The 19,763-nt window shown below is 34.9% G+C and overlaps 1 protein-coding gene across 2 annotated transcripts in view; it reads left to right on the top strand.

Moving 5' to 3' along the window:
• SKAP2 (src kinase associated phosphoprotein 2) overlaps positions 1–19,763 on the top strand; it is a 118,618-nt gene that overhangs the window by 22,435 nt on the left and 76,420 nt on the right. For both annotated transcript variants that reach the window (XM_051609990.1, XM_051609991.1), the window contains exon 4: positions 901–999. In XM_051609990.1, coding sequence (XP_051465950.1) covers positions 901–999 — 99 coding nt within the window. The remainder of the gene's footprint in view (positions 1–900; positions 1,000–19,763) is intronic.

Genomic DNA, 19,763 nt, shown 5'->3' with positions numbered 1-19,763 from the left:
TTTTTATTTTTTTCAAGGAACAATGTCATTTGTGTTTTTTTCCCCCATGTCTTCTTCACTTAGATAGTATTAAAAAAAATCCGAGAAAATATACTGAATTTTGGGAGGCAGAACTTAAATTTTGTCTAATGAAATGAAAGCCTTGACTGATACTGATTTCACTTTACCTTACCCAGACCTTCACACTTAATGCACTCTGATCAGTGTAGTGCATGGGTTAGCTAATGATGTAGATTTTGTATATATTGTAGTATCTCCGTTATGCAGGAAATTCATCATCAGGGTGATGCATTAAGCCACAGGTTCAGACTGGCTCCTTCCAGGCAATTCCATTTTTAGTTTCATGGGAGGAATACGCACGTAACATTTGCAAAGTAGCACCTAATTATGGTGAAGAAAAGCGAAAGCGGGCAGAGAGGGTGTCCAACTGCTGCCAACAGTAGCTTGGCAGTTCCTTGGCAGGAAGTTGCTGCAGCTCCTTCCTGCTCTTGGACAGGCAGAACTTTGGAGCTTGGCACTGCCTGGTTCTCCTCCTGCCAGTGTGTTCCCGTGCCCAGTGCTTTGCTGTGGGGTGTGTATCTTTCCCCCCTGGTGTGTGAAGCTGTCAGCTCTGCAGCACTGGGAGCGGGTGCACTATATGACAGCGTTGAGGGGAACCACTCCAGCAACATGTACGTGGCTGGTTAGAAGGTGGCCCCAGAGCAGCACCACTCACAGCTGTGCTTGGATGTAGAAGGTATGTGTTACAAGTGTCCATGAGAAAATGTTTTGGGTATTTTTCTTGTTTCAGATAGGAATTGGTATCCTCCTTACTAATGAAAATATTTGTTGTTGCAGTCTCTCCGTGTTTGTGTGATATACTATTTTAACTACCTTTTTTTTTTTTTTTTTTTTTTACAGAACTGGAAGGTGAGGAAGAGTTGGAGAGCTCATTGCCTCCTGATAGTGTGTCAATAGCATCTGACCGATATGATAAAGAGGATGAAGCACCTTCTGATGGTATGTGACACTGTTTACCTTAGAATGTACTAGATTTGCCAATTTGTTACAAACTCATGTAATCGGATGCTCGTGATGCGAATGTTAGTGTTGGAAATCAGAAAAACAGATAAGCATCACAGCTGGACAGTTTTCTTACCTTTACAAGAACCTTTAAAGGAACTGAAGAGCTCTCTCTAGTGGCCCTAGAGCATAGTGAAGCTATCTTGAATTTACATGGTTTTTTTAAAGTCACGTTTTTTCATAACAAAGCATCTTCTGTAGATGCATATGTTTTTAAAGATAGATCAGTGGCTAAAACAGTGTGAATATTTGTAGTAACAAATTGTTGTTAATTCAACATTATCAGATTCTTGCTTAATTTTATTGTGCTACTTAATGGCTTACTGTATTATTTATCTAATAAATAATGAAACAGTTTACGTGATTGATATTTTTCTCCAAACTAGATGCAGAATAGGTTCATAAAATATTAAATTAATTATTCCTACAATGTTTCCTTCCATTAAGACAGTCTTTAGTAGAATGTTTTCATTACATAAATTTAAAACTTGAGTTTGCATTAAAAAAAATCCAGCCTCCTTTGCTGTTTTCCACGTTGTTTTATATTTATTAAATTTAATGCTAAATGTCACTGTTCTAAAGACATGAACAATTGAATATTTCAACAGTTAACAAGCTTGCTTTAGCATAGTGTCCATATTTTTGAGATTTGTTTATTGTATACGTAATAAAAATACCTTGTATGGATAATATATGGCAATAAATTAAGTATATGTACAAATAAATTAACGATGTATATTAATTTGTGTCATTAGGAGTTAGATAGACTTACTAGTGAACGATGTTTTCTGACATGATGTGATGATCAAACTGTGCAGCTCCATCTTGAAATACAATTGCTGAATGAAAATATGCTTCTTGCAACATAGCACTCCACATTTTATGTTACCCAGATTATTCCCTTTGGAAACATAAATTGCTTTTATGAGGTATAAAATTATGTCTATTGCAGAATAGGGATAAGTCAAGTACATGCATAAGTGATAAACCTCCTAACCACTGATTCAGAATAACGCAATTTTTTTTTTGTACCCAGAAGTCTGTAAAATGTGTAACAATAATAATCACACTTTTTTTATTTTATTGAGCTTGTTGCATTTTGGCAATGTGACCTATTAAAAAAAACAAAACAAGCCTTTTTTGCTGTCTGGTTGAAATGTAATTGTCAGTCAAATCGAATATGGCTTTTAGAAAACCCAAGCTAATTTTCCAAACTACAGATGAATGCAACTTTCCATGTATTTATTTTTGCATACAAACATAATCTTACCATTATTTCTAATTGTAACTTAATAACATGGTACTGATTGCACAAAGGGTATGTGACAAAATTGCATGACTATTTAATAGGAAAAATGATTATAGATTTGTTTGAAAGCAGTTAATCAAGAAAAAAAGTGATAATGTTCATAAACCTAAATAATAAATGGAGAATGCTGATGCAAGAGTAAATGAAATACCATATGAGTTTATACAGATGGGTGATTAATTTTTAGCTTATTTTGGAAGTTATGAGAGTATGTATAAGAGTTGCCCAACAATATCCTGGCTATTTCGTTCCAGTTTAGGTAGAAATATAGGGGGTACAGTTATATTATACTGAAGGTGATTTTACCTTACTGGTCTTTCTATATTTTATGATAAATTATCTTTAATTATCTACTGGGAGCACAGCATGAGTAAAAGTTGGTAGATTTTCATCTGTAAATATTTTCATTTATTGGATTAGTGTTTCTATTTAGTCTTTGAATGTCCAGTGTGTCATTCTAAGACTGTTTTGATTTTAATATATGTAGTCCATAATGTAATTTTAGCCACATGGACTATGTATGAAAATTTATGTGGGGGGAAGCTTGTAAGAGGTGGATTGATCTTCAGAGGTGCCATTTGTTTCAGTTCTCATAGGCAGGAATGGATTTGTTGGATCTTAATACTGTATTTTTGCTTTTTAGCAGTCTGTTAATATTAAATATATAAATCCTACTCAAGAAGCTGGGTCTCTAAGGTAGATGTTTGATCTTGCGTGGTTACCAGTTTAGTTCAACAGTGCTCTGTGCAGGTGTAAAACCTCATTTGTGTAGGATCAAGGCTCTGACCATTATCAGAGGAGCCTAACTGCAGGTAGCCAAATTGAGGTGGTTTTTATTTATATTTGAGTCCACTTGTATTTTTATGTAAATCCTTTTATGTATTTTTTTTTCTAAAAAAAAAAAAGCCAAATCAAAATGGGTATTTATGTTTATATACTTGGACTGCAAGGTTTGTATGACTTCTGACTTCGCAGTGTTACTGTCAAAATACAACTTGGGAAGGCACCCACTTGGTAACAGATAAAGAATTAGTGTATTACATGTACATTACAGTCACTGTGAAATCCTGGAGTTTTTGTGTGACCTTTGTCTAATGGTATATTAATTACAAGAGAGATAATCCATTTAACAATAAGTACAGGATAACTAAATTAGCACAGGTCACCTAAAGGCCTTTTGTCAAATCTGATTGTTATGTTGTCCTTTTGACTTTTACCTTATGGTAGGCACTAACAAAGTATCCAAACTTTGATGGATTATAAACTCTAAACATGATATGTATTTTTCATAATGCTAATGTAATTTTCTAGGTACTGAAAAGGTCAAACCCCCATGTCTCTGTGTGCATTCTAAGTCTGTCTTTCCTTTTAATATTTCTTTTTCTCTGTTCCTCTGGTTCAAAAGTTCACTCAGTTCCCAAATGGCCACCTAATTTTCCAGTTATTCCCTCAAGCCATATGTGTTTTGGTTTCTTTATGGTTTATTAGGTACTGTAGGAAAGTAGCATAAGTTATATCATCTAATGAAATTCAAGCACACTTCAGTGATGCTTTGACTTGATTGCTGGCAGCAATTAAATCACAACGAAAGAGAATGATGCATAGGCTTACATGTCCAGACACCCTACAGAAACTGGAAGAGGAATAAACCACAAACCCCTCAAATAAAATAACAAACCCCAAAACAAGACAGACAAAACAAAACAGCGCTGCCAGGCCCTTTTTTCTTAACTTGATTTTTTTTTATTGGCTAACAGCCTGATTGATAGCAAAATCATAACTTGCTGTATGCTAACAGGCAGAGTTCACTTGTAGGTTATTGTGAGCTGATAAAGGGTTAGATGGAGTTTTGATTTTCGCATTGGTCCTTGGTGCACCAGATTAATGGAATTTCAATGAGAGACTGGAGTAGTCACAGCTTTGTCAGAAAAACAGATGGAGATTCTATAGCCATGTCTGCTCATTAATACCAGTTGCCTGAAAGGTGTACTACTTCTCTATACAAAAGACTCAACATAATTGATTTTTGAGCAGGGTATTTTTTCACTTATTGATGACTAGGTTTCTTGCAACTTAAATGACAGGTTTTTGTATAGTGTGTTGTATCACAATGATATCTTGTTAATTTTTACTCCCCTTCTATCTGTATTTTGTATGTAGTGGAAAATATTTCTCTTGATCAGTTAAAAACCAAAGCATATCAAAATACATAAAAATTGAAATAGTAAGGTTGGTAACAAACTTATTTTTGGTTGAGAAATTAATGAGGAAAAAGTTACTGTTTTTAATTTAATTTTCAGGTTTCTTAGGATGGTGTTAAATCTAGGTGCAATGCTGAAATTTTCCTGTTTAGCAGTATAATGATTTCAAGGGATTTCTTAACAGTAATTTTTTTGTTGTTTATGGTACAGTAACTTGATTCCATAATAGAAATGCCAGTAGTATTAAAGGAACTAACTTTCCAACTTTGTAAAGACTGTGAGTGAACTGACCGCTTCTTTAGAAGATATTGTCTGTTTAGTTCTGCAGGGAGTGTGTGATTGAGTAATTATTGGATCTAAAATCATCACAGTGAATGCTATGGGAAAATAATTTAGATGATAATAATTTCTATGGAAGGTCTAGAAATGTTGCCTTGAGCATGTAAGGATGAAAGAAGTACTAAAAATGTCTGGGGGCTTGTACGCTCTTCAAATTACCTAATAAATAAAACATGCTTTTTAGTACAAAATTGTTAAACAGGGTGGAAATCTCACACTAAATAATCCCCATAGTTAAGGTGGAGGAAGGCAAGGCCTAAGCAAGGAAAACAGGAGATTTGGAGAACTTTGAAGAATAAAAATAAATTAAGGAGCTGTGCTGCTTTAACTGTTTGTCATCAGAGTACAGTCTTGAAAATGAGGAGGATTTGCTGCTCCCTACAGCATGCTTTTCTTGGTATAATTTTTGCATAAAGTAACAGGTTTTCATGCAGCTCCTCTGGAGAAGTTCTGTACAAGTCTTTGCAGGCTTGAGTCAAATGTTTTAACGTGATCTATAGTATTTCCTTTACATGAACATAGTATTTTGCATTTCGATTGATCAAGTGAGAATGAAAAATTATGTGCCTAAATTTTGCATGCTGCTTCTCTTGACATTTTAAGTTTCTAGTATAAGTACTGATTAAGTTTCTCTTTTTTTTCTTTTTTCCCTATTTGGTAGACATAAAGGTTTGAATAATGTCAGTGAAGAAGCATAGAGTTCAGTGTAAGACCCTGTCTTTATGTACCGTGCATACACAAGTCTTTCCCTACTTTGTTCAACTACATTCCTACTGAGTTATTTTTGAGGCACTATATTAAAGCAAAAACAGTATTCTGTCACTGAGCCAGTTAACCAGTATTAGCAACTAAGTTAGCAAAGGTTGGAGAATGGAAAATTTGGCTAGTATTTTTCTGTCCTCTTCTCTCCTTTTGCCCTTCCCATCCCCTTAGCCTTGTATTGGCTTACCACTATTTTAGTATCATAATAATATACATGGCAAAGATGTTTAGTTGACTGGGAGATGACAGCATTAGAAGTTTACCTGAGTTTTTCTAGGCTATTAGATTTGCTTTATAGTACTGGAGGGAGTTCCAAACTACAAGCACATGACAGCCATCTCTTTATGGTTGCTTCCAACTCAAACCATTCTATGATTCAAACAATTGAGAAAATTATTAATCTTTCTTTTCTCATAGGTAGATATCTATGAAGTCAGAAAAATATGTATTTTCTTATTTCTTTTATCTGTCTAAATATTCAAGCTTGATTAAAAGAAGATTGTATCAGAGGGAGGCAAGATATAGGCTTACTGGGGCATGATCTTCTGTATGAAGATGTGACTTGTACTTTATGCTCTTACTAGGAGCTAGCAGGAGGGCAACAGCATCAGTGCCATGGGAAATAGTTAAAGACTGGACTTTGGCATGCCAGCTTTGTTTTGAGGGAGGGATGCTTGTTGCTATCAAATTGTAACTGGGAAATAATGTAATTCATTATTTTGATGTATGTAATTCTATGTGTGCATCAATGGTTTAGTAGACTCTCTTGCTGTGTCTGAACAGATGTACAGCAGAGGAAATACTATGTATTGAAATATGTTATGATTCTGCATTTTTGGGACATTTCTGGCTGCAAAAGTAATAAAACTGATCAGAAGTGTTGCTTTCAGGATTCTAGGAAATTGTAATTAGCCACTCAATCTAAAGCAGGAAGACTGGAGTCTAGAATTTCCTATGTGGTATGCTGAGGCTGTGGATGCATCACTGGGGAAGCCGGCTGAGACACTGATGGGCAGTTTAGATGTCACCCAGAATACAATCTTTTACAAGCTGGTGGAGCACAGTGAAAAGAGGAACTTAAAATGTGAAGTGTATTTTACAAATTCAGTTTGAGGATGTTGCTGCATGTGGGACCATGTGTGCATAAAATCCCAGATCCAAATCTGTTTGCTTAACAAATGAGAGGAGAGTGTGCACTTTACTGAAATTGCCAAAAGCTGTAAAGAAGGTCAAGTCCCTGTTGTATAGGGGGAACCTTAAGAGTAAAGCCAATCCCTGAGGCGTTTCTTGGCAGACAACTGCCTGGTATTTTCTAAAAGTCTGTAATGGTGAACTTCAGACTTCCCCAGGCAGCTGTTCCAGTGTTGCACTGTACTTGGTAGTAGAGTACACACATGAAACTCTTCTAGTCAGTTTGTTGACATTTGACTTTGTTTTGTCTATAAAGGACATGATGATGGTATAGTTAATTTTTTTCCCTTCTGGCTTGAATATATTTGAAGACTGGGAAGAGTCTTTGTAACTTTCCACACCTAACTGCTGTCAAAACCTTATGAAAAGAAGCAGCATCTGAAGTGCTTGTTTGTTTATTTGCAGGATCCATAGCAGTGAATGTAGCAGCAATGACATATTTTGGAGAAGCAAAAAGTTGAAAAAAGTGCATGGGAAATATGCAAAGCTAATCTAATTAAATTTTATTTAAACTATTTGCACAGAAGAGATTAATTTCTGGTAGGAAGCAGAAGTTTTAAGTGAAATTTTGACCCTGTTAAAGTCAACAGTGAAATAAAAAATGGCAGCATGTAGGTTAACAGTGTGTACAAATTGATGATCCTAAAATGTTTGAACTTCTAATTATCATGATGAAAAACTTCCTATTAAACAATAAACCCCTGTGTTCTTTTAACATTTACCTTTTTCCCATGGGAGAGATGACATGGTTTGTTGCTCATTTTATTTCATCTATGTTGCTTCAGTGACCGAGCAATAACAAAACAGCCATGTATGCTCCACCACTAGGCAGGACAATATCCACAATAAAAAACAAATAATGATCTCCTTAACTAATTTCTTTTTCATATTAGATAATTCCATTTAATATACCTAACAATATTATGGTAAAAACAACAACAAAAACCAGAACGCTGAAGTGCAATAGATTTTTCTATTTACTTTATTGTTTGTTGGCCTAATGTTTTTCTAGATTGGTTCTTATACATCACAAATACCTGAAGTAAAAAGGAAGAGGGAAGGTTTTCCTTCAGTCTCTTTGATATGTGATAAATGTTTTGGAGGCTATTAACTATAGATTTAGGACCTTGTTAATGCTTTCCTTAGCTGAGTGAAATTCTACCTTATGATTTCCTTGTTCTTCCTGTCAAGCAGTAGTCGCAAGTCAGATTCCATTTTTCTCCTTACCCATTCCCTCCCAGAAACAGACAGTTGCATCAGTTGTAGACGGTAGCACTGCTTCACACTATTTCAGTGGCACCTTGGATGTCTTCTAGTACCTTTCCAGAGATGAGTGAGTCAAACAGACTGTTGCTGCTTGGCATCCAAGGCAAGAGGCATATTTTCCTTCCTGCTATCTACCAAGTATGGCAGGAAAATGGATCTGCCTTCAGCATATACTATGCAATAGTCTCAAACATCTCAATGTTTTGGTTTAGGCTAGATCAGAAATATGTGAAACAATGCTCTGTGTGGTACTTAATGTTTTCCATGTCAAATATGAGGCCTTAGAGTGCCTGGATATAAGAACCAATAGAATAAAAAGTAGCCTTCCAATGAAAGTAGTAAGTCAAGTTAAGCTTGGTGTAGACCTTTCTTTCTCCAAATTGGTGATTAGTATTTTTTGCTCAGACTTAATTTATTGCATGCACTGAAGTGTGTATCAGTGCTAATGAACAGAAAGATTTTTCCCCTGTTTCTGTTTTTGCATTTTAACTGACTAGTACTTTCTTTGGAGGTGCTAAGTGTAACTGCAGAGCTTAAGCAAGTACAGAAAGGGCCTGTTTTCGGTCAGGCATCATGCAGTCCAGGATTTGTGTTTAGTGGATTTGTGTTTGTTTCCTTTTAAATAAGAGAGGTTGTAGTGGATTAATATGTGTGAATTTTGAGATTAAATTTGAATGGAAAAGTAAAAACTATGTAACAAAAAGGTTTGTTAAAGTGCCTTGCAAGGAAAAAAAAAAACAACAAATGTAATGAAGTCTTTATGCTATCCACTTCATGGGCAAGTTCATTATTGCCACCCTTAAGATGTTGCAGGTATTGGTCACTGCTTATTGCAGCAAGAACCATACTTTGGACATCTGTCACTAGGTTGTGTTAGTTTGGTTTATAGTTTCTTCAGTAATTTGTCATAGATGTTAACTTGGATTACCTACAAGCGCAGTATTTCAGAGTAGAGCAGCAGACTAAAAATGCTGAGTGCCATCTTTTTACGAACTAAAATTATTATTACAGTTTCTTAACTAATAGAGCCTATTCACCACTTCCTGTCACAATAATGAAAGGTACTATTCTGTGAGTATCTTAGCCCTGTCTTCTCTATTGCTGGTAGTCAGAATTTATTTTTGTCCCACTCTGGGCAAAGAATTGTGGATGATCTTATGCTACAAAATGGAGAAAAAAATATTCTGGTCTAAACAATATTTTCCTGGCTGCCTTTTGAATATTTATTCTATCTACCTGAACACACATTCCGTAATGATAAGTACATCACAGCCTGGTAATTACTTTCCAGAGATATCCTGTTATTTGTATAAAATGTCTTTTTGCTTGTTCCTCAGTAGTTAAATTTTGTATTTCTGTACATGGGCATGAGTGTTGTATAAAGAATCACAATGCACATTCCAAGGTGCAGTTACTTTGTGCTTCACATATCTGCACTTGTGCATCATTGCTTTGTTTTGAAGAAGTGAGAGGAAAAAATTAGGGTAGAAAGAATGTGAATGGGGACAGAAGGATGTTTGGATTGTGTACATGGCTGTGCTATAAGACAAAGATGGGATGGAGACAAGTGAAGTGGAGGTGGTCCAAGTCTTTTTGGTAGGTAACAGATGAATTGTTCTTTCACAAGTATGGATGGGCCTTACTACAAGTTGCCTGGAAAATAAGTTAATGGAAGTGTTGTTACTGACTTCCAATTAAAAACAAAACAAAACAAAAAACTGTGCATGTTTAATTGTGTATTCAGTAATTTGAATATGTATGCATATGAAGGTGATGGAGGGGGAAAGTTTGTCTTTTTGATTTCTAGAACACCTTTCCTTACCTGAAAGTAGAGTGGACTAATCTTTCTCCCTTCAGTAACTTCTCAAGAAGCTTGCTTTAATAATGTGTTTTGACAATAAAATAACTGTTGAGACTACCACAGACTTTTAAAATCCAATCTTATTGGAATATTTTTGCAAAATTGTTGTTCTGTACTTGTGTGTGTTGTAAAATAACTGCATACTAGGTGTTGAAAATAGGCAAAAGAATGTAGTCAAAACATTGAGAAGCGCAGTCTTTTTTTTTTTTTTTTTTCCTCTAATCTGTACAGATAACATTTGGAATCTTATGTTGAAAATAAAATCTGCAAAATAAAGACTTTGGTTTTACTTATTAACCACAATTTATCTGCACATTTTATTTGGAAATATGAACTATGAGATACAGTTGATAGGGGTGCAATTAAGTATGTATTGCTTTTTTAATATACGGCATACCTTTTTTTTGTCTCAGATTGCTGGAATCTTCTAGTGCGCTCATTCATTTGAGTGATATTTAGAATGTGGTATAAAAATAATGTGAAAATGCCATAGTGAGCTGGTGATAATTGATTTACTCTATCACACTGCAATACCTCTTGTTTTCCTCTTCCTCCTCCCTTGGGCAATAATCACGGGATCAAGCTGCCAGTCTGTAGATATAATTTTTCCAGCAGTGCCATCTGGCTCCTTGGCACTGGAAGTTGTATTGGCTTCTGTGCTGTTTCCACTGATTTTTGTCAAATGTTAGTTAGTTGATGAGATGTCTTTTGCAAGTGGGTGCTGATTTCCAGACACCTCCCTCCCCACCACTGCCAAGTGAATATTGTTTTCTGTTTGTGTTGTAAGGGGCCACTTATGTTGTGTGGTTGTTGAGTTCTTTTGGGTTTTTGTTTTTCTATGGAATTAAGGACTTAATATGGGAGGGATCTCTTTGAGGAAAAATTATGATTTATATATCAATTGCCTTCTCCTACCCGTATTTAAAATGCAGTTTTCCAGAATTTTTGTACTCCTTGAATAATATTGGCATCATGTCCTCTCACAGATTTTTATATATCTTCAAAGTTAATGTAGGATTGTATAATTTTTATTTTTGGGAACTTCTAGTTGTTAAACTATGGGTAAACAATAAGAAGTTGTAGGATCTGTGTAACGGATGTAACAATCATTGTTTTGGAATAACCAGCCAACAGTTATCTTTTGTATGGCAGAACTACAGTTTTATTTTCCTGACAACTTTTCTTAAACAAATCTAGAAATAATGGTGCAGTAGAACAAGCCTTTCTGAGTTGCTTTAGTCTATTCAAACCTTAGATGCTTTATTCTGTTCAAACTGCCAGACAGGATACAATGATGATATTGATAAAGCTAGAAAAGAATGCTCTGAAAATAGTATTTTAACGGGGTTGGGAGGCAATCTTGGGGGGAATCTTATTGTTCTAAACTATTTTTGTAATTGTTATTCTTATTTTTAATTCCTGAAAATTCTTGTTATTCTTAATTTCTCAATTATTTTTATATTTTTTTCCTCTACTGGTCAGAAACATTCATCTGGGGGAGGGGGGGAAAGTGAGAAGCTGAAGATCCCAACAAAATATGAAGACCAGTGTTTCAGATAACACTTTTATTTTGCTGTAAAAAAACTACTTTGAATATTTTGAGTGAATAAAAAAAATCCCTTTCTATTATTATGTAAGTGAATTAATCATGACAAGGCTAACTAATTTAAATTGCTTATATATGTCTCTTAAAAACTTCTTATTTTAACCACTTTTTCAAGTGCTGTATCTCAGATGAATAAATTATGCTCATCCCTGGGTTTAAATCTAAATTGTCTTTTATGTCAAAAGTGTTTTCTTAAAGTTGTTCAAAGTGACCTTGTGAACTCTCAAACATGAACAGTTCTTTTTAGTTGGCCTATTGGAATATTTTTGTCCTATTATCCCTAAAAGTAGAATGTATAATGCCTTTTTTCATTATATACTATTAAACTAGTATTTAAATCAATATTATTGTGCTTTCCAAGGACTGGAGAAATTGTCTAGTACTGGAAACGATAGAAGTAAAAATCCTACAGAGGGCAACTAGAGCCTTGGTGAGGCTTTCATAGCAGTTGGTTTGAATTAAATTGCAGGGATCTCTTGGTGTCTCTTTATAGTAGTCTTAAAGATGATGACGACACAAAGGGTGTCTGAATGTGTCTCCTTATCAGTAACTTGATTCTGATACAAAGTGAGTATTTTTAACATATTAGTGCAGTTGAAAGAATCTATAGAAATGGCTATAATATCAAAGTATGGCAAGCATAGCTAAATATCCATGGTCTATTGTTAACCGTAGAAGAGTAGGTCTGTACGTTCATAGAATATATTCTCTCATGGAAGATTTTAAGGGCATAGGTATATAATGATTTTCTAAAATAGCATAAAATCCTCTTTTTGTTCGTAACTAAATGTGAAGATAAAATGTTGCTGCTAATCAATTGTCTGGGATGCCACCTCATTAAGATTTACACGATCATCAAAAATGCCCAGAATTGTTTGTTGGCTATATCCTAACTCAAATATATAAAGGGGATACCACAACATTTTTCTTTAGAATCGCAGGGAGTTCAGTGACCTTTTGTGGCAAATTATGTAGAAAGAAAATATTTATATTCATTTAAAATAACCTCCATGAAGAAATAGTCTCATTACCCTGTTTGATCAATTCCTTGCAGCCTGAGCTGCAGCATGCTGCTATTGCCATTGGTTGATGGAGTACACTGAGAAGTAGCTAATGGTGATGGTGCTCATCAGGACAGGGTTCAGCCAGCGGTCAGCAACAAATAATTCAAGACTGTTTCTAAGTTTGTGGCTGGTGGAATTTGCTTCTTGCCCCAAGCCAGCAGCATTGCTGAGCTGGGCTATTTGATTAGAAGAGAAGCATATTTGCTTCTTAGCAACTGCACATTTGCACAACACACAGACCTATACTGCCTCCAAAGGTTTGCCTTTTGTGATGGTGGAATAATACTTTTCTGTTGATTGACAGACAAAAGAGATCTTTGGAACGCAGAAGAGTTTACCACCAATTTTTTTTCTTTGTCTTTTGTAAACTTATCGGAGGTGCTTCTTAATTTAGAATTGCCTGAGATTTGCAGATGCAGCAAGACTGGCCAAGATTTGAACTCAGACATCTAAGCTATTACTGCTATGCATATTTAAGGGACAGATGCACTTTATCTTTGGTGTGTGCAGCTTTTTCCCCAGCAAGTCTTCTTGATGGAAATTATTTTCTACGGTATTTTGAAATAAATTGTAATATGTATATTACTGTCTCCCATGCAAGAGTGATACTGTTTTATAGAAGATAATGATAAAGTGAAAACTGTTCTATTTTTAGTGCTTTTTTTTTTCTTTATATTAACAGAAGTGCAGCAATGATTGCAATTCTAGCAGGGTGTGTGCGTGTGTAATTTTTGATATGATGTTTCCCACAGGAAGTGAGTCTACAGAAGAAGGTATGTCTAGTCAGTAAAGACAAAGGTATTTATAACCCTGGTAATCCTTGAAAAAAGGCAATTTAGCAAAAAAGCCTGAGATTTACAGTCCTAGGAGGCCAGGACAAGGGAAAAACAAACTTTTTTTTTTTATGGTTTTACAACTCTCTTTCACTCCTGGCCTGTATTTTATTGTGGACGTTTCCATACTACCATAGTGAAGGAATAAATCGCTGATGCAGTTACTGAAGTGTTACATGAAATAGTAAGTGCAGTTAGTGCTCATGTGAATTTTTTATGCAGATATCTGCTTGCATATTTTCCTAAATAAAAGATATCTTTTAGCTTTAATAACTAAAAACAGTGTGTAACTTTCTAAGTGGATTTTAGAGTCTATTAAAGCTGTCTCTTTTAAGGGAGAGTTAAAGCAGGAGTGTGCAATGAAAGGACTGTGGGGTATATTAGCGTGGCTAAGCATCCAGGAGTTTACTTACTAATAACCATTTCAGTGGCAATTCACAGCCAAAAGGAGAGGAAGAATACTGTCTGATATGGTGAGGCAATAATAAACCCCAGATGTCCCTCTTTAAGTAAACAGAAACCTACGGAAGTTTGAAATCCTTTTTCATGTTGGAATTTTTTTAGGCAGATGAAGAATTTTAAATAATCAAATTTTGGCTTTTTAGAAAATTTTGGGCATGATGGAGGAGTGAAACAAAATTGAAGGAATGAGGGGGTACTGGTGTCTCCTTTGGGAACAGGTATTTGGGGGGTGCATATTGCTGAGCAGCAAACAGCATAGAAGTGAGTGCAGCTGTTGTTTTGGAGGCCCTGGAAGGCCTTATTGGTGAGTGACTTAATTATCTTTAGTGTTAAATTTGATGTGCGTATATATATCAATTTTTTAAAAGGGTATTTTAATGTGCTAGTAGGATTTCAGTCAGTAGGGAGAGGTGTTAGTTTTGTCTTAATTTCTGAGACATTAGAATTGTGGTAGTGTGATAAGGTGGCTGCCTGTTATGCTGCTGAATTGCCAAAGAGGTGCTTATGCCTGGCTGACTTATATTTGTACCACGATACCTGTTAAGGTGTAACATGTTTTGCACTGATTTTTATACTCCTTTCAGTAATATATGCACAATTAATTACTGTTGTGTTTGTTTGTTGTTGGTTTTTTTGTTTTGTGTTTTGATAGCATAGAGCATTTTACAAGCATTAGGCTTTTTGAATAAAGTGACTAAAATATGTAGGAGTCGCCACATTGCTGCTATCAAAATGTAGCTATATCCAGGATAGAATGCAGTAGCTTTTGCAATGGCACTGTAAACAATACCAGCAATTTAAGAGCAGGATATGAGGAATATCTTACCTAATTGAAATGACAAGGGGGATTTTGCATAGGTAGATGAAGTCATTCATATTGGAGGTGGGCCAGAATGCTGGGGTTATTCCCCTTATCTTGCTAATTAAGCTTTCAGTTTCATTAGCAGTCATTGAGATACTGGGTATGAACAGAACCATAATACATATAAAGAATGTTTTATTTTTAATTATTCTGTATAAGGATCTCTTGGATTATGTTAAGAAGCATGTATAAAATTATTTTATATCACTTTTGGTTGTCTAGCTGAAGACAGGTAGAAATAACTGAATGTTTTAACTTGTGCAGAGCACGGGATGTATGAAGACTGAAGGCAGTATGGCTATGCCTATTTTTGGGTAGACTGTGTGCCACAACTAAGCCACTATCATGTACTTGTTAGTGGCAGTTATTTTCCTTTTCCAAGATAGAATCTACATGGATTTCTACTTTTACAAACGCTTATGTTGAAAAGGGAAATTAATCCAGTTTTGTTGTGCTCCCAGGGTGTTGTCAATTTGGGGTAAATATAACTTTTAACAGGTCTGAGGAATCTACGGATCTTGCTGTCTTAAAGCATGAATTTAGTAAACGTAATTTAATGCGTAAGGCATCTTTAAATTCCCTTGCCACTCTAATACACTGTCACTGGATTTTTTTTCTCCTCCTGCTAATTGCCTTTGTCCTTCAGAAACAGACATTTTGAGGGAGGTTTTGCTTCTGTTTTCCTTTTTAGGGAATAATAATGAGGTGCAGTGATTCATACTGTACTGTGTTGGTACCAAATAGCTGCTTGTTGTTTTGGAAAGGACCTTGAGTGTCTGAATCTTAATTAAATCTCTAGGCCTGTCTTTTTTCAACAGACTCCTTTTCCAAATTCTATTATTAGTGTCGTGTTAGCAACCTCAGGTAGAGAATTTCTTCACTGTATCTGCAGTTAGTGAATATTCAGGTGTTAAATTAAAAATAGCCTTCAATGAAGAACATTACAAATACAAATCAAGAGGTGGAAATATTGTACGAAAAGGAAATCTACTGTGTCAAAATGTTAAACACAAAAATCACGTGTGTGTGAATGCGAACAAGCTAAACCAATGTTAATAACCTTAAAATTGAGAAATAAATTGAGTAGCTTTGAAGTGGAGTGGTTTAGGTTATTGTTCATTTCTCTGTCTTTTAACAATTAGAACAATGCTATTTTAAGGAAGTGTTACAATAAAGCAGAGTGTGGTTGCAACATAACTAGTTATTCTGGTTTCCACTGAAGCTGTAATTTGTATTTCCCTTCCACACCCAGAAGTAACTTCTGCCAATATGTTTTATTGGCTAATAAATACACTGTTGAATAAAATGATGTTCCTGAAATCAGAACAAATAGAAGAGCAATTAGGCATTGTATTCAATATGCCTCCAATGTTGCACAGAAATAGGATTTGGTAGTGATATAAAACCGCATATGAGTATAGATAATGCATGAATAAGTTGATCCTGGACTCTTGTCCTTTACTACTTCCATGTCACCGACTGCCTTCCATGTTCTCTAGCACAATTTTGTCAAGTGTTGTTTAAGAGTTGTCAAAGGATGTTGTTTTTGGAGAACCACAAGTTTGAGAGGAAGTCTGATAGTGCATTAGCATAACTGTTGTAGATGCAAGTACTATATAAAAAGGAACCTTTATAATCAGATTTTTATTTTGATACAGTTTTGTTGCCAGTCATAGATCCATTGGTTGCTTATTGGAGTGCAATCATAAGTACAAGTCAAAGCTATGATTAATCTTTTGGTGTGAAAAAATGAAAAAGCAATGAAAATTGGCTAGGTGCCAATAAATGTGTGTGGTATTTTTCATGTGTCATCTTATTTCATTAGATCACAGCAGTTTTAGAATCTTCTACTGTATGTGTGTGTACTTACTTTGAAGGAATCTGTGCTTCAGAGAACCTAACCAGGTTAAAAACAAAAAAGTGGGAGAAAAGGTTTGGAAACAGTTCTGAAAATACACTAGTGGAGGACCTAGGTTGCACAGAAGGTGTATAGCAGGGATTGGAATGAAATCTACTACATCTGTAGAAATCCAGAGAAACAGCAAACTCCTTTACAAGAAATGTAACTGTAAACATAAGAATGTAACTGTCAACTAAGAAGAAGTTCAGGTGGTTAGGGACACAGCAGTATTATCATTACCACTTAGTATTATTTCCATGTTACTATATTCAGGCTTTAACAGTCACTATTCTTCTGTTGTGGGTAGTTGTTCACCACTGCAGAATACCCACGTTCTTGGTATAGTGGAATAGGTTAGAGTGACAAGAGCTCAGTTTAGTCCTTAAACTAAAACCACTTTTTACAGTTGATATTTGGTTTTCCACATGACAGTAGCAATTTAAAAAGTGCATGTTCAAACTGAGGAAAAATTTTGGCTTTGAATATGGGTCTGTCCTGAACTACCACCATTTTTTATGAGGTATTCCTATGGGTTAGGTGACAGCATTTATAGAATTATAGAATCATTTGTACCTGACCTGATTTTATATTTAAAAATTAGAGGGATAGAAGGCAACATTATTATGACAAAAATTTCTTTTCTTGGAAAATAATGTAATTTTTGTAATCAGAGCAATCTTACTGTTTACTGTAAGGATCCTCTTCCTTGGTGTTTTTCTCAGTCAAGCTGATGTATGCTATAGCAGTCACAGCAGAAAGTATGCAGCTTTCAGTGAAAAGCCTGAAGCAGTACATATGTGACATCCCAGTCTTATACATGCTCTAATTCCCTCCTCCCCTTTACTCTCCCTCCCTCCAGCTGCTTATATTACTGTGAAAAAGTGTGTGTGGGGGGGTGAGGTGAGGGAGAATTGGTACAGCAGGCCAGAGAATTAAACGTTTTTCCCTGTAAAGGTGTGTTTTGTTTGTTTGTTTAATTAAAAAAACCCCAACATGTAATGAAACCAACATCTCACAGTAATTCTATAAAGATGTGAATACTGCTTCTCTATTATGAAGAGGACCAGTCAGAGGAGGCAAAGTAGCTCTGACTTGTCCAAGATTGCAAAATGAATCCAGTTCAAAGCCAGGACTAGTTCTAAGTTTTCTAGCTCCTACTTACATGGTAAAATCTCTCCGCTATGTCTCACACGTTCCAGCTTTCTAAAGTTTTTGACAATTTGAAATTGATATTAAAGGGACATAAGGTAAACTTTTTTCTGACCTCAGAACCACATCATTTATTAACAGATGTCAACCTAACGTGTATACAACTTCCATGGCTTTGAGTGTTATTGTAAATGGTAAAAGGACTCTCTTTGGTTGGGCTTAAACTTCTGCTGCCTTCTGAAGTACAAGATGTGTTTGTAGTTTTGTAGGTCTTAATTTTAATAACATTTTTTAATATGAAAATGTTGGTATTCCTTTAACTATTAAAAATAGCATATTCTACTCTGTTTTTTCAATATTAAAAAAATAATTTAGATAATAAAAGATATAGGACCCCAACACCCCCACCACACCTCCCCAGGAGTTGTAGCAGTGCATTAAACTGCTGACATAGGCACTAAAACTGAGTTTACCCTTATTGGTTCATTTGAGGATGCTGCTTTTTAATTTTATTTAATTTTTTTTTTAATGAAAAATGTGGTGGTGTGTATTTAAAGGCTGTTATATAGACCATAACGAAAGTAGTAAAGTATGTTCTGGAGGTAATAGTATAGTGCTTTTTATTTGAAAGAACACAGCTAACTTACATAAACTGGTGGAAAAGTTTATGAAAGTTACTCTTCAACTTGTAAGTGATTGAAGTGATTTGGCTTTACTTTAAAAACAGCAGCCTAAAACCGAGCTGCCTGAGTATTATCATTACTCCAAAGCAGCATAATTACCATTAGGAGAGAATTGGTTCCTTTAAAGGAAAAAATAATGAAGGGAAAACTTCTTAAAATGAGTTTTATTACATTTTTCTTATAAAATTAGTCTTTCATTTTGTTGATTAATGCTTGAGTTTAAGATTTTGATGTAGGCATTTCACCATTATAATTCTGAAATATGGGAAGTCCTTGAAAACATTCCCGGATTGCCTTCTGTCTGTCTGCCTTGTAAAAGATCCTTTCAGTTAAATGGACCATCCTCCTTAAATGATGTCATTAGCTTGGATTGAAAAGACATTGCCTGCAGGGAAATCATTTAATTGTCTTAAAGTGCTCTACTTCTGTAGATCTTGAAGCAGCACCCTCACTTCCATCTTTGTATCAGATAATTCATCTAAAATTCTGTTTTTAATCTCTGACGAAATATTGAGATGTAATTTCAACTTTTATTGGAGAAATTGGAGACCTTTTATAGTCTTGTCTCTGTCAAATGGATGGAAAAGTTTCACTTGTTGAAATGCAAATGGTAACGTCTTTTTTTGACTTAAAGAATTAATTTAACTTGCATTCATTCAGTGCTTTATAAATATTAATGTATTGAACTCTTACATTTCACTGATACCAAGATTAACTTTTTTACATGTTTATTTCTAAAATCAGTAATATTTGCTTAGAACAGCAAGCTAATTTTGGGGAGTAAATGCAACCTTTCTAAAATTTTTGTTTAAGGTAATGCATTACATTTGGAAAGCAAAAATGACTGCGGGGGTTTTTGTTTTGTTTTTATTGGACTTAGCAGTTTCTCAGTCGTGTAAAAGTCAGTTTGTTGGGGATGCTGGGAATTTCTAATCGAGTAGGCATTCAGACCACCAGAAAAGAAAACCTATGTGTATCAATGCACTACTAATTTTATTAGAAAATATAATGGTTGAAAAGATATTGTATGTTTTTGTCTATTGAACTTATATTTCTAAGGTATTAGTTATTTAATCTTAAATACTTCAAAGTAGGAATAAAAGTATATTTAAAAATGAAAATTTTTATATATGCAGTTTCTGGCTTGGAGAAAACCTTTAAGGAAAACGTTTTGGTAGCATGGATAAGACCTAGAACTGCAGATTTCATGTTT

This window comes from Apus apus, chromosome 2 (assembly GCF_020740795.1).
Source record: "Apus apus isolate bApuApu2 chromosome 2, bApuApu2.pri.cur, whole genome shotgun sequence".
In the NCBI taxonomy this organism is placed as follows: domain Eukaryota; kingdom Metazoa; phylum Chordata; class Aves; order Apodiformes; family Apodidae; genus Apus; species Apus apus.
Note: the sequence above shows the minus strand (reverse complement) of the source record. Positions and strands in the feature narration are given on the sequence as shown.